Source organism: Kogia breviceps, chromosome 5 (assembly GCF_026419965.1).
Source record: "Kogia breviceps isolate mKogBre1 chromosome 5, mKogBre1 haplotype 1, whole genome shotgun sequence".
In the NCBI taxonomy this organism is placed as follows: Eukaryota; Metazoa; Chordata; class Mammalia; order Artiodactyla; family Physeteridae; genus Kogia; species Kogia breviceps.
The window spans coordinates 144,963,743-144,979,566 of record NC_081314.1 but is presented as its reverse complement, the minus strand read 5'-3'; the positions used below and the strand labels follow the sequence as shown (position 1 = coordinate 144,979,566).

Below are 15,824 nucleotides of genomic sequence, written 5' to 3'. Positions count from 1 at the left end.
GCCAGCTCCAGGCACCCAGATTCCTGCCTTCCCTGAGCTCCTGTTACCTTCAGTCATTTTCAGGACCATGCACTTCAGTCTTTGCCTGTTTTCTTCCAGGTGTTCTGCCATGTGAATTTTCTTTCTTTCTTCAGTTAATTATTCCATAAAATGTGAGGATCTCCTTAGTCCCTGAGCAGTCCTTGACATGAGGGTGTGCTCAAGATGTAACTGAGTATTGAAAGCGTCTCCCAAGTGAAGTAATCAGCTACAAAATAAAAGAACACGCCCCCCCCACCCCGCAGTTTCTATAAAAGTGATGTTGTGCCTTAGGGTCTCATTGTGCCTCAGATAACCACCTTCCCAATAGGATGGACATCGTTCATAAAGCCCTCCTACCTGCCCAAAGTCTTCTGGTGTTCCTAGGGCGTCCAACCCTGGGGCATTTGTTTATGTTTTGTCACTTCAGGCATAAGGATTAAGGGGGTTAGGAGCAATCTGAATCCAGCCTGGCGGGCAAGGACCTGCCGTCCTTGGCAGTGCCCAGTTCTCCAGACTTTCCCCATCCCATCTTCCCACTTCCTCTGGTTGCTGCATAGGCAGATTGGGATCAGGGCTGACTTCCCGGGACGGGGCCCGTGTGGTCACACAAGGCTGAGGGCCCTGCGCTCAGGCTTCAAGCTCTCCTGTTGCCATCTTGAAATACTACTGCTGCTATCGTTCCATTTGTGTTCTGTGAGTGAAGTGCGATGGGAGAATGGAAACGCTCTGGGGGCTTGGTTTCTCAGCTCTTGTAGAGTCCTGTCTCACGCCACCCCCTGGGGTGGGTTCCCAGCCACCCTGTCCTCAGGCTCTGGCTGTCCCAAGCCCCATTGGGCCTTCACCTCCCTAACCTCACCCAGTGGCCACTGCTGCCCCTCTGACCCCTGGCGCCCTGAGCCCTTCGCAGCCCCTTCCTCCTTGCCCCATCCAGCAAACGCTGGCACCCTGCATCCAGTGGAGGCCTGGGCAGAGGTATGGGTGGCGTGGGTAAACAGTGGGGCGTGGTGGAGCCTGTCTGTGCCCCAGGCTAGCAGAACCACAGTGCATTAGCAAGCAACTCGCTGGGGGTAAGCCTCTTGCCCGCCTCCCGTTCTCTGTAGGCACTTTCTCTCGTCCCCACCCTTTCCTGTCTGAGACATAGAACTTGGCTCCTTTCCTTGATTTCCATTAGAACTTCCCCCACCATTTGTTTGCCATTTGTTGCCATTTGTTTACTGAAGGTTTGGGGAGATGGAGTGACTTTATAGCTTGGAAACAAACATCAGCAAACAGAAACTTAAATTGGACTCCTACACCTGCTTAGGGGACCCCATCCCCGTGACAGTGAGCTCTTTCTGTTGGCTCTCACCATGCTGTCCAGGCCCCTCTTCTCTTCTGTTCTCTGCTCCTTTCCCTATTTTCTGTCTTCTACTCTCCCACTAGGACCACATTCTCATTCATTGTTGAGTTGGATTAATTCATCTGTCTCTTTGTTGCCTCTTTCCAATTTATGACTGTAGACCTCCACTCCCTCAAAAGGGCTATTTATCGAGGTGTTTTTCTGTACAAAGTCAGTTTCCCCCTCTGTGTATAACAGTGATGTTTCTTGAGTACCCTGAATCATTGCCCAGTGGACCTCCTGCAGATGTGGAACTGCCACCTGGACCATCACGTCATATTTGCACAAAGAGTGCAGGAATGAGGGTCTCAAAAGATTCCTAAACTTCTGAAAGTCTCTCCGGTTTGGGAGAGGAATGAAAAAAAATTCTCCAAGGTGGGAAAATATTATATAGTGATATTTAAACATCAGTACTGGGAGCCATCCTCTTGTCAATACTCTTAATAATGACATACTCTGATACTAAACTACTTAGCATATGACAGAGCTAGCACCCATCTTAAAAGTGCTTCTTCTAATCCGCCTGCCGATGCAGGGGACGCGGGTTCGTGCCCCGGTCCGGGAGGATCCCACATGCCGCGGAGCAACTAAGCCCGTGAGCCGTGGCCGCTGGGCCTGCGCGTCCGGAGCCTGTGCTCCGCAACGGGAGAGGCCACAGCAATGAGAGGCCCGCGTACCGCAAAAAAAAAAAAAAAAAAAAAAAAAAAGTGCTTCTTCTAGAGCATTACTTATGTCTGCCTATTAGGAGATTTCCCTTTAGAAACTCATCCTTGTATCTGTTGGTATATTAATTTCTTTTGAAAGTAATTTCATGGCCAGTTTTCTTGATACATATTTGTCCAATAAATGACTAAAACTTGCAGAGAGCTAATTAGATGGTAAGATAAGTTGTCTTTGTGGATATCGTAGAAAAATCATAGACCTAACAGAATTCAGACCTTGAATCTTCCTATCCCAGCCCCCTCATTTCAAATTTGAGGAAATAAAGCTGGAGAAATACGTCTTTCGCCCATATTTACAGAGGTGGAGGGAGGCCTAACCTGTCTCCTTATCCTGGAAGCAGAGGTCTTCCCCACACCCGGAGATCGTGTGGATACGAACTATTCATGGCAGGCATGGTTCCGGGTGCTTCAGCCACATTAACTGATTGAATCATCAAAATTGACTTACTTGGTAGATATTTTTATCCAAACTCCCGTTATATGGGTGGCAAGAGAACTTGCTCACTGTAAAGTGGGTGGGCCTGGATTTGAACCCAGGCAGTTGGACTTGCAGGGTGGGCACTGGGTCCCTGCACCCCTTGCCTCTAGCCTAGACATCTAGCGTGTGGAAGTCCCCTCTGGGCACTTTCCGGGCCCCTCCTGCTGTTGGGAATGTCTGGGCAGGCTCCCTTAGTCAGCATGTTTCCCTAAGTGATAGGAAAAGCAGAATGATTCTTTCCAAAACTGCTTTGCAACTGGCGTAAAAATTACTTATGAAGAGTTGTTTTAATTGTCACATCGTTTCGAGGATTCCCAGGGGAGATTGCCTTTCTTGATTTTTAAATTCTTTTCCTTGATAGTCTGAAATGTTTTCCTTGGTCCTCAGAGGACATGGAAAGTTTCCCATCATCACATCTTCTGTTTAAGAAACTACTTCCCGTGTCCAGATGTGTTTAGAGAGTAGATTAACTGCTTTTAGATATACTCGTGCTTTTTGGTTCTTAGTGTAGTTTATTGTTAACAGAATGAAAGTCTTTAAGACATGAAATGTAGGTTTCTTAAAAACTTTTTTCCAGTGACTATGTTGGATGCAATTGATCCGTGTAAGATACAATGCGTATATTCAGATGGGATCCTCTCGGAATGAGCCTGTGTGCGTTACCGGGGTCCTCTTCTTGCCTTCCAGTTTTACGGGAGCCCTATACAGTCCGTGTGGAGGACCAGAAAACCATGAGAGGCAATGTTGCCGTCTTCAAGTGCATTATCCCCTCCTCGGTGGAGGCATACATCACTGTCGTCTCATGGGAGAAAGACACCGTCTCACTCATCTCAGGTAGGACAGTGGGCTTCCCGGGCGCAGGGCGCTGGGCTCACCTGCTCGCAGCTTGTTCTGCGTATCGAATTGGGTCTCTGTCTGTATGCGCGTCATCATTAAGAATTAGGATGCGTACAGTTGACGCTGCTGTGTGATTAAATGTGATGTCAGTGTTTTCTGTTGGTTTATGTGGCTCGACTCAGTTATTCTCCAGTGAATTGACCGATGGATAGAAATTAGTTCCTTGCGCCATGCGTATAATCATTATGTTACTTTTAAAATGAAATTTTGTTTTTGTTTCTGCTCCTGGGAAGAGGAAAGTAGGATTACTGTGTCTGTGAGTGACCTCAGGGCTGATAATCGTGATGTTCTCTATAATCTGGAAAATGGAAACCCTGATTTCATGCTGTTCTCACCTTTTCAGATGTCTTCAGAGTTATGTGGCCTCTTTCTTGAAGATTCTATTTGGAATATGTAGTCAGCACTGAAATATATATATATATGTCTATTTATATCTGTATATATCTGTAAATGAATAATTTCCTGGTTTATTTTTGGTATCTAGAAATGGTACCACTGAAGTCTAGCTTCTAAGAAGTTTTGGCTCTTCTTTTCTCACGGTTTTTAAGCTGAGTTCTTGCTCCTTGCTACTTATCTGGAAAGGCCATGCAGATAGTAGGCTCACTTTTTCTGTTTTGCACATCTTTGGGTAATGCCTGTTGGATACTTTTGGAAAACAGTCATGATGAGCATTGAATGTGGTGTAATGGTATAAATGATTGCTTTTCTTTACGTGTCCCTATGCACACACACACACACACACACACACACACATTTTATTGTAACTCTTGAATACCACCAACTTTGTGTCGGCTTGCAGAGGTAAGAAATTGGAACTAAACTCGCATGGTGAAAGAGCATTTGTATTTGGCTTATTGACTTGCTAGACAGTATAGGTTACTATTGCAACAAGGACCATTAAAAAAATCATCAAACCATCACACAGTCCAAATCAAAAATTAAATTGTTGGTCTTTATAGCACATTACAGTGAACTAGGAGGTAACAGATGTTTTTGACTTTCCTTAATATCATCTTTAGAGTGAATTTGAAGTCCCTCACACTTTCCTGAACAATAATTTCCTTGCTGTTATGTTAATTAATCATAGTAATTTGTTAACTTAGAATGTTGAAAAACTACTAAGCTTAAGACCCGAAATGTGATTCCAATAATCAGAATAGAGACTCACCTGTACAATTTTATTTGCTAATTTCGGTTGTTTAATGGTCTTACTTGCTTTTCTTTAGAGGTAATTTTAGTTTCTTTACAGCAGATGGAGAGGTGTGATGACAGTCAGTCTGGCTAGGCCCAGAGTCAGAGTCAGGAGCGTTCAAAAGTACAGAGCAGGGGCTTGTGGGTAAGGGGAGAGATGGGGGCCACGTTTGCCGTCTCCCACACTCAGGGGCCATCAAATGTGCAACCTCAGTGTCTGCCCTAGAAGGGGAAGAGAGCAGGGGAGGGTGACAGGCTGCCTCTCAGTGCTTCTACTTGGAGGTGACAGATGTCATTTCTGTTCATATTTAATTGACGAAGCAAGTCACGTGGCCATGTCTGACTTCAGTGGGGCATATGTGCCTGGAAGGAGAGAACTGGGAACATGGATGAGAAATAGAAATATCTACCGTGAGGTTATATATCTATATCTGTATCTGTATCTATCTAATCTATATACCTGTATCTATAGCTATTCTTGTGTTTACCAGACATCTTTAATTAATGGTATGCTTTTATTCAGTTTTCACCTTTTTGTAATCTATGTGGATAGACTCTTTTCTCCTTCCAACAGGAACCTAATTAAAATAAAATGAGAGGAGTTTTGTATCTGGTCAGTGGAGGGGATGCTGACACGCTTACAGCTGATATCTTGCCGATCAGAACTGCTGACCTCGTGTCCTCTCCTCAGTCACGCGTTGGAGCTTTATCCTTTGGCAAAATTTTTAAAACAACACAGCATGGACTGTGGGCTTTTCTTTTTTCACAAAAGTGTCAGAAAACCAATATTGTACAGGCTTTTACCTCATTAGGGAATCAATCCTTAGTAAGGTTTTGTTGTTTATAAGTGAAGCTATTTAAACAAACACAAGTTATCCCCAAGACGCTGCCCATGAGAGAGAGAGAGAGAGAGAGGTGGAGACACAGACGGAAAGATATTTTTATACTCAGGTCTTTCAGCCTGAGGACAGGGCCCCAAAGCAGCGTGATGGTCCGTGAGTAGAAAATCTGGAATCACACCTTATAATGGGACTTACCCTCGGACCCTGTTCCCAGTGCCTGAGCCCCATCCTCTGAGGCTGCAAAACTGCCCAGGGAAGGAGGCGATGAAGCCACTGGGAATGACAAAATGGTTTAAAAGAGTAGGAATCTTAATAAAAACCAGTTTCGGGTGGTTTAGACGGAGAAGGGTTACATCTCTCTTTGGGGCCCAGGGGGTGGCAGGGCACAGACAGCCACGTGTAGGAGGCAGGGAGGCTCTGAGGAGGAGGCTGGGACCTCCCGCCCACACCCCCCGAAGGCTGAGTGGTGGCGGGGGGAGAACCGGGGCGTCTAGACTGGAGGGGTTGACCCTGCCCGGCACAGAGGTCCCAGGGACTGAGAGGCATTTCCTGAGTTGGCTCTGAGTCCAGCAGAGACATCCTGGATGCTATATGTAAAAGGTTAATTCATCTCTACTTTGTAAATAAACTGAGGGCTCCTGAAACTCCTTGTTGAGCTTGGCCAGATTGTCAGCGGCTGCCAGCCTGCCTCTCTCCCCTGGGTCTGCGGTAAGCCTGGCCGGGAAGCTTGTCCTAGCAGAGCACGGCTACTCTGCACAGACCATCATCTCCTGAATTTCTGATTCTCTAGGTGGAGAAAAGCAGGGACCTAGATCAGCCATGAAACAGGCCTGTGTGAGGACCCTCGTGCTGTGAGGTTGGGGGAGGACCAGAGGGGTGCTGGTGGGCTGCCTTGAGAAGGCTCGGAGCCAGGGACAGTCAAGAGGGGATTCGGCGGCCTGTGCACACGAGGCCCGTCCACCAAGGGGACGTTCTGGTGCCACCGCTCAGCCCCATGGGGCCAGTGCTTGGGGGACCAGAGCGGCGAAGGCCTGCTTTTAGCAGATGAGCCTTGGGGCTCGAGGCCAGGGCTCTTGGGCAGTCAGCTAAGGTAAATGGGTATCTGTTGTCTAGGCTTTACTTTTCAAAGGAAAAGAAATGCAAGGTGTGTGTACTCCTGTAAAAAGAAACACAGAGGCTTCTATTGGCACAGCACACTAACTTTGCCCTTTATCTTGGTTGAGCGAATAAGGGACTGGGTTACATTCTCACAGGGGTGAGCGCACCAGCCAAGGTCTGTCTGGGTTTCCATGGGAGCAGCGTGGTGTCACAGGCCATTCTGAGCGTGGCATCACCGGCTGAATGCACGTAGGGTCGTGCACCGATCTCTGCCCAGGGAGGTTTTGAGCTGGCCTGGGTGTAGGCTCAGGAATCAAGTTGTGCCTCTTTGTCACGTGAGATCATTAGATCACTGATGTTAAGAAATGGAAATGAGTTCCTTTATGTTGATCGGTCTTGGGAAGGGATACTTCAGTGGTCTTGGCATAGCCTGAATGTTTGCATCCCGTCAAAATTCAAGTTGACATCCTAACCCCCAATGGGATGGTATTTGGAGGTGGGGCCTTTGGGAGGCGATTATGGTTAGATGAGGTCACGAGGGTGTGGCCTCCTTGACGGGATTTGTGTCCTGGTAAGAAGACAACAGAGCTCTCTCTCCAACCTGTGAGGACAGAGTGAGAAGGCGGCTGTCTGCAGCCCAGAAATCCGGAAGAAGGCTCTCACCACACCCCAACCATGCTAGCACCCTGGTCTCTGACTTCAGCCTCCAGAGCTGTCAGAAGTAAATGTCTGTTGTTTAAGGCCCCCGCCCCGCCATCTGTGGTATTTTGTTTTAGCAGCAGAGCTAAGACAGGCCTAAGGGAAGGAATCTCATAATTCCCCCCCGGGAAGGAAAGGCTCATTGCATCTGATGCTGCTGTGCCCTCTGCTTTGCTGTCTGCCTGGGCCCCAGGACACCCCGTGGTGGACCTTCACTCTCAGACTCCAGCAGTGGAGGCTTGTAAATGTATGGAGACAAAATATCTCAGGCACGGACACATACTGTGCATGTAAAGTCCTCTGTTAATATGATGGCCCCTGACCCATTGCCTTCCTGAGATAAGCCAGGAAAAAGAAGCATCATGAGGCCTGAATGCATTTTTAAAGCACACTTATCACTTCTCTTCCTCTAAGCAAATATGAGATCCTTTGAACATCAGATGTTAATGTAACCCAATAAAAATGTAGTAGTTTGAGGGGCTTCCCTGGTGGCGCTGTGGTTAAGAATCCGCCTGCCAGGGCTTCCCTGGTGGCGCAGTGGTTGAGAATCCGCCTGCCGATGCAGGAGACACGGGTTCGTGCCCTGGTCCGGGAAGATCCCACATGCCGCGGAGCAACTAAGCCCGTGAGCCATGGCCGCTGAGCCTGTGCGTCCGGAGCCTGTGCTCCGCAACGGGAGAGGCCACAACAGTGAGAGGCCCGCATACCGCAAAAAAAAAAAACCAAACAAACAAACAAACAAACAAACAAAAAAAGAATCCGCCTGCCAGTGCAGGGGACACGGGTTCGAGCCCTAGGTCCGGGAAGATCCCACGTGCCGCGGAGCGGCTGGGCCCGTGAGCCACAACTACAGAGCCTGTGCTCTAGAGCCCACGAGCCACAACTACTGAGCCCGTGAGACACAACTACTGAAGCCCGCACTCCTAGAGCCCGTGCTCTGCAACGAGAGAAGCCACCGCGATGGGGAGCCCGCGCACCGCAACGAAAAAGTAGCCCCGGCTCGTCGCAAGTAGAGAAAGCCCGCGCGCAGGAACGGAGACCCAACACAGTCAAAAATAAATGAATAAATAAATAAATTATTTTTTAAAATGTAGTAGTTTGAGTAGGGATGCACTGTGGGAGGTTCTGCTGATGTGGGGGATATGTAGGACACCATCCTGGGAAAGAACAATATCAACAGCTTTATAGCTGGGTTTCACTGAATGGCTTTTTGTGAATTTCTTCCCGATTAAGGAGGCCAGCAATCAGAGAACCCAGCGTTCCCTGTCTGTTTTCCTCAGATAAAATTCTGACAGTCTCAGTGGGGGTTTAGCTACATTAACATCAAAGACACAGCCCAAGGGTAACCGGATTTGGAAAATGGGAAGCGCAAACAGTCCCAGGGGATCTGCCTCCCTCTCTTGCACTGGCCCAAATTTCTGTTTCAATATCTCCCATCTGAACGCCTCTATTAGTGATGACTCAAGGAGAATTTTATCTCTTAGGATCAATGAGTTTAAGTCCAAGGATGATTATCTTCTTCCTGTATTTCAAGTTAAAGTGAACAATTTTCTGCCCACGTTAAATATCAAAGGACCTCAGCCTAGCACTTCACATGAAACGTTTGTTGTGGGGTTTGGATGCTGTATTTGGGTATGGTCATCATAGATAAGGAAGGGCCTATGCTTTAAGAAGCATCCCCCTCTCCAGGCCCCCATGGAGATGGCTTCTGCTTTTAGGGAGCTCAAGGGAGAGATTACTGTGCTATGTGGGGTGTGAGTGCTGTGAGAGCCATATGGGCAAACGTTAAAAGAACACACACCTTCTCATGATTTTTCCTGGGGAGATCACTTCATAAAAGAAGTGATCTTTTAAGAAAGTCCTTGCATTTTAGGGTGGGAAAAATAATTATATTTTATATATGAGGCAAGGTTTCCCTTAAGCACGTTTCAGCAGACTTAAACTAAAAGCAGATTTGACGTGATCTGTGCTCTTTGAGAAGGAGAGAGGAGCACAGCTGTAGGGGCCGGGTGGGCGATGCTGCGTTGGGCGGTGCAGTATTTGCCTGCTGTGTTCTGTCCGTGTAACGCAGAGCTCTGCAAGCCCATGATCCCGCTTTCCAAGGCACTTGCAGTTTAATTTTACTTCTAGTCACTGGGCATTTTCAAGGCAATCTCCTACATAGCTGCTCAGGTTGCCATGGCGATGAGACCGGATTCTGCCCTCAAGGTGCTTATGAGCCAAAGGAATGAGATAAACATCAAAATGATGTAAGGAGCAGACCTGTAATCACCTGAAAGCTTCATTTTTGATTTTTAAGGTACCGGAGAGTTGCAGAATTAAGAAGCATTTCTTTAACATTCACTAAAAATAAATTTACAGGACAAAATGAAAACTGTAAGAGAAATATCTTTCTGTCTATCTGTCTATCTGTTTATCTGTCTGTTTATCTATCTATCTATCTATGTCTGTCTGTCTATCTGTCTGTCTATCCATCTATCTGTCTGTCTATCTGTCTATCTATCTGTCTGTCTGTCTATCTATCTGTCTATCTGTCTACCTGCCTATCTGTCTATCTATCTATCTGTCTATCTATCTGTCTGTCTATCTGTCTATCTATCTGTCTGTCTTTCTATCTATCTGCCTGTCTATCTACCTATCTATCTATCTATCTGTCTATCTATCTACTTATCTATCCATCCATCAGTCCATCTACCTATCATCTATCTATATTGATTTTCAGCAAATAGGAGCCTCATTTCAAACACAGGAAGTTATTCTTCACACAAGAGGTATACAGCAGACTGGAATTCAAAGGGTGGAGAGATGTAATATTTTCACTGTGTTTATTTTGGGGAGTGGAATAATATATTCCATGTGGAAGTTTACTGGAAGGGAGAGTCCTGTTCTCTTTCTTTTTAAAAGCCATTAATTGATGATAATTTTGCCATTTAAGTCCATTGCTCACTAAATTAGTTTTTACATGTTATTCTGCTGCCACCTGGAAGTAATTAGAAACAGGCTTGTTTACAGATCTGGAGAAAGCTCACATGACAGTGAGATTAGAGGTCATATTGATGAGGGGCTCAAGCCCGGCTTTTCAAAAATGACCAGCTAATGAGACCCCGGAAGACACAGAGCAAACAGAGAGCCTGCTACTAGCCTTCATAAGGAAGGCACATCCCCACTCTCAAAATTAGAAGCTGTACGTTGTAGATTATAGCCTGAAACGAACAAACAAAAAATATGTTTCTGGCTTTTGAACTCCTGAGGGAGGGAGAGAGGCCCATAGCGGTAGGCATGTTAACATAATATTTAAACAAGAAAAGGAAACAAGAGAGAATGGTAGCAAATTTAGCCTGGAGCATCTCTGGAGTGCTGGGATGTGTGTGTGTGTGTGTGTGTGTGTGTGTGTGTGTGTGTGTGTGTGTGTAACATACTCTATCTGCTATGAAGGCCCCTTGATTTCCTACTCCGAGTGCTACCAGGCGAATGTGGCTTCTAACTGCAGCTCTGACACAGATTAGCTGGGTAATGCAGGGGAAGTGACTCTTTCTTTTGCTGTAGCTTCCTCATGGGATGAACATTAGTTTCATTGGTTCCCCTCACAATAAAATAGCAGGATATTAAAATTACAAACGGAATATTCCACTTCTCAAGCCAACTACAGTCCAAGTTATTTTTTTTTTTCTTCTTAGATTTAATCTCATAAAATTTAAATGTATGCATGTGTCAGAGGTTCAGTCATTCATTGGGAAGACTCCCAGGATTCTGCAATAATCATACTGTACGCACTGCTGGGATTTATCACAATGCGAAAGGGTACAGAGCAAAATCAGCAAAGGGGAAGGGTGCATGGGGAGAAGTCTGGAGGAAACCAGGTGCAAGCTTCTAAGAGTTCTGTCCCCACAGAGGACGTGCTTAGTACCCCAGCAGAGAGCAGTGACAACCGATGAATATACAGAATGCCATCTCCCAGGGAGCTCATGAGAGACTTGGTGCCCAGAGTTTTTTACTGGAGGGCTGGTCACGTAGGCATGTGCATGGCATGTCCCCAAATTCCAGACTCCTAGAAGGAAAGTAGGTCTTCCACGTAAACAGTATTGTTTATACAGTCTAATCACAGCGAGCCACTCTTATCCATTGTGGGGGGCAGGAACCCTCCCGGAAGTCCAGTTCCCAGACACCAGCCAAGGGTCAGCTCGCAACAGGCCTTTCTAAGGGTAGCAATCTCAGACCAGCTGTATTAACTCTTGTCTGTACAAGGCAACTTCAATGATGGTGCCTCATTATTATTATTATTATTAGTAGTAGTAGTAGTAGTAGTATTTGGGCTGCACTGGTGGGGCTTGTGGGATCTTAGTTCCCCGACCAGGGATTGAACCCATGCCCTTGGTAGTAAAAGCACGGGGTCTTAACTACTGGACTGCCAGGGAATTCCTGATGGTGCCTCATTATTTTCACTCATTTTTTCCCTCATTCAACCATCACTTTTTGCATATCCCTGGCACCAAATGTTGGAGAAATCAAGTGAATAGACAGTCTACACTTGGAGGGCTTTATCACGTCATAGGCGTATATTCACAGCCTTTACACAGATCTCGCCCCGGATTCTCTAATATCCCCAAACACACTGACCCAGGTTCTCTCCCCGCTCCACTCGAACATCAGTGCAGTTTTATTTTAGGTTCAGCTGTTAGGGATCTCCTGCCTGTCCTCCTCTCCACCTGCGATGTTCGGTTCTTTCTAGACACGAGAAATAGATGGCAAAGCCAAGTCAATCAGATGTTATTTGGACCCCCATGCATTTTCTGGTCTCTTGCTCCTCTGTAAGATTTCATCTCAGGGAAGTTGAAGACAATAACAGGACCATTAACAGAACGCTATCAGGCAGTGTTGGCAATGAATAATACTGCTGGTGTTGTCATTATCAAGCTGAAATCAGATGTCATGCATTGAAATTTGCTTGGGCAACGTGCCATAGTATAAGAAAGCAGGGTTCAAGATTTCGAAACATAGTTTTTGACTCAGAGTAAGAGGTCAGTGTGAAATCAAGGCCAAGGCCTGAGATGAACTTGAATCTTGCGGGGCTCTTGGTGCTGCTTCCTATGCGTTAGGCAAGTCCAAGTGGAAGAAAGCCCCTTACTACGTGTGTCTGTGGCAGGAGCTCCAGAGAACCACCAAGCAGAGGCACCACGGTTGTCTGCCCTTTGTGGCTTTAACTCCAGGCAGGTGGGGCAGGGTAGTAAACTTCTAGCATCCTAGACTTCTTCCCTCCCCAGCCTCCCCATCAGCCCTAGAATCCCCTGTCCAGGTAGTGGCCACCTTGCTCTTTTCCCTCCTCCAGCCCGCTGAGCTGGCTGCAGACTGGGTACCCTGACCATTCACAGCAGCGAATGGTAACTGCCCTTCTCTGTCTCTCCAGATCTTTGGGTATTTCTGCTGATCTGCTTTGTGCTGTTGAAAGTGGCTTTCCCAAGCTTTTCCTGGGAGTTCTTAAGACCCTCATTGCCAGCCCACTGCGGGTCTACTCTCTAATGTGCAAAAGATAACATCTTGTTTACTTCATTGAGTCTGAAACCACCTCTCGCTGCTGACCCCTCCTACCTCAGACATTGTACTTGTCATGTTTTCTCTCCCAGCAAGAGATGGTCCTCTTTCCTTCCAGTCTACTCCCAGCCAGCGCTGTGGTCATGATTCCCCCTTGACTTTTCTAGGACCCGGTTCCGTCAATTCTCTCCTCTATTGCCACCATCACCTCCTCAGTGATTTTTCCGTATTTCTTATGACACAGGCGCTCAGCTCCCCCAGTTTTAAAGAAAACTTTCCCTTTGCCAGCTTTCATTCTACTGTATGCTGTCATTCATTCTGTTTTCCCCTGGAAAACTTATTAAAAGAATAGTCTATACTCATTGCTACTCCTAGTCTGTACTGATTTGGGCTACGCCTCTTACATTTTACTGAAACTCACCTTGTCAAGGTCACTCATGGCATCCTAGTGTCAGATCTCAAGGCCATCTCTTGGTGCAAGTTCTCTCTGACTTCCTTCTCCATTGGGTGCCCTGTTACACGGCCTGGGTGACTTCCTCCTGGCTATATCTTCATTATCTCTTTCCTTGAGTCCACATCTTTTCTTCCCTGCTCATAAATGTGAGTAGCTCCCAGAACTCAGTCCTCCCCACCTCTCCCTCTCAATCTCTAATTTCTCTGTTGTTCGTTTCATCCCTTTCTCAGACTTCATCCATGACTTCTGCATTGATGACCCTGACATTGGCTCTGTCTTCTCTCCTGGGATTGATTAATCCCAACTGCCTGCTCCCTTCCTGCCATTTCCAACTGAGGATAACTAACGCAGAGCTAAGCATTTCTCACAACCATGAATGGATTTGCCTTTGCATTTTACTCATTTTTTTTTTCCAGGTAGCAACTGTTAGTTTCCAAAGAATCACAACCTAGGTGGCTTGAAAAAAACTTTAATTTATTCTAGCACAGGTCTGGAAGTCAGAGGTTCAAGATCAAGGTCTCAGGAAGGCTGTGCTCTCTCTGAAGCCTCTAAGGGAAGAATTGTTCCATGTGTCTCTCCTAATCTCTGCTGCTTGCAATAATCCTTGGGGTTCCTTAGCTTGTGGACGCACCACTCCAGTCTCTCTCTCTGTTGCCGCGCGGCTGTCTTCCTCTGTGTGTGACTCTGTGTCTCTTCTCTTCTTATGAGGACACCAGTCATGTTGGATTAAGGACCCACCCTACTCCAGTATGATCTCATCATGACTAATTACGTCTGCAATGACCCTATTTTCACATAAGGTCGCATTCTGAGGTTCCAGGGAGGACATGAATTTTGGGAGAACACCGTTCGACCCACTACATTAACAAATCCTTTCAATTCCTTTTTGACCCTCTCTCATAGTTTACATCTTTCTGTTTCCTGCTTGACACCTAATAGACAATGCATATTAGAGGAGATCTTTAAATTTTGCTTTTAAAGGAAGGGAACAGAAATCAGAAAGCCTCAGCGGTGTGGCAAGAGGTGCCAACGCCCGGCTGTTCGTGTGCCGTCCCCCACTCCACCCCAGCTGTGTCAGAACGCCAGCTGGCAGCCTCCCCATCAGCTGTCTCCCCTCCAGCCGCGTGTGGCTCACACTGTGTCACGCTGGGTTGGGAGCCAGGATGGGACAGAATCAAGATGGTCCAGGGCCAAGACACCGGGGCTGTAGGCTAATGGCTTGACTTGTATTTCCAGATCATGCTGTGGACTGAAATGTGCCCCCACCCCCCTGATGCATAAGGCCTAACCCCCAATGTGGGTGTATCTGGAGATGGGGTCTATAGATGGTAATTAAGGTTAGGTGGGGTCATAAAGGTTGGGCCCTAATCCAATGGGACTGTGGCCTTATAAGAGGAAGAGAGACATGTGAGTCCACAGCAAGAAGGGAAGACATCTCACCAGACCTCAGCCACGCTGGGACCCTACTCTCAGACTTCCAGTCTCCAGAGCTGTGAGAAATACATACGTGCTGTTTAAGCGCCCGAGTCTATGGTCCTCTGTTACGGCAGCCAATTATCTGGCTCACACAGATAATATGCATGTAAACTCACTTTCTGAATCTAATTCTGCAATTCCTGAACTCCACGTTACAGTGCTTCCCTACTCAACTTTTTGGGTTATGTATCAATAATTCCACATAACATGAAGCGATTTGATGACGCAGTGAGCACTCATGTTTTTGTTAAATGATACTCTTTTCAGGTGCAGTGGATTATTTGGCCTCCCGGAGTCCTGTGTTTCCCTTCCCTATGGAAACTGGGTCAGTTATTAATGGAAAACTGGAGGCTACGGTGCCCCACCCTTGCCATGGGGGATATAATCCAAGCCCTCCAGTGGATGTCTGAAACTATGGAGGGTCCCACATCCTATATATACTGTGTTTTTGCCTATATATACATACATACCTATGATAAAGTTTAATTCCTATATATACTGTGTTTTTGCCTATATATACATACATGCCTATGATAAAGTTTAATTGATAAATTAGGCACAGTAAGAGAATATCTTAGTTGCCAGCATCACTGTTCTGGGGCACTGGGGCCATTATTAAGTAAAGTAGGTGTTACTAGAACCAAGAGGGCTACTAAGTGACTGACGGGTAGGTAGCTTATTTGGTGTGGATACGCTAGACAAAGTGGTGATGCGTATCCCGTGTGGGATGGAGTGGGATGGTGCAAAATCGCGTCAGGCTACTGAGAACGGGCGCACAATTTAAAAGTTATGAATTATTTATTTCTGGAATTTTCCGCTGAACATTTTTGGACCTCAGGTGACAGTGGGTAACTGAAACCTCAGAAAGCAAAACCATGGATAAGGGGGAACGACTTTTCGTTTCCCAAATGACAGGTGGTCTGAAGACTTACCTGCAATTAATTTTTTCCCCCAAAATACCCCAAATTCCAAAGTCAGTTCCAGGGTAACTCTCGTTTTATTAGGTGAACAATCACTTAGTACTGAAACATCTGCAACT

General features: G+C 46.4%; 1 protein-coding gene across 4 annotated transcripts in view; it reads left to right on the top strand.

Moving 5' to 3' along the window:
• The window catches only part of DSCAM (DS cell adhesion molecule), a 738,508-nt gene that overhangs the window by 133,565 nt on the left and 589,119 nt on the right, over positions 1-15,824 (top strand). For all 4 annotated transcript variants that reach the window (XM_059063980.2, XM_067035143.1, XM_067035144.1 and 1 more), the window contains exon 3: positions 3,287-3,433. In XM_059063980.2, the coding sequence (XP_058919963.2) occupies positions 3,287-3,433 (147 nt within the window). The remainder of the gene's footprint in view (positions 1-3,286; positions 3,434-15,824) is intronic.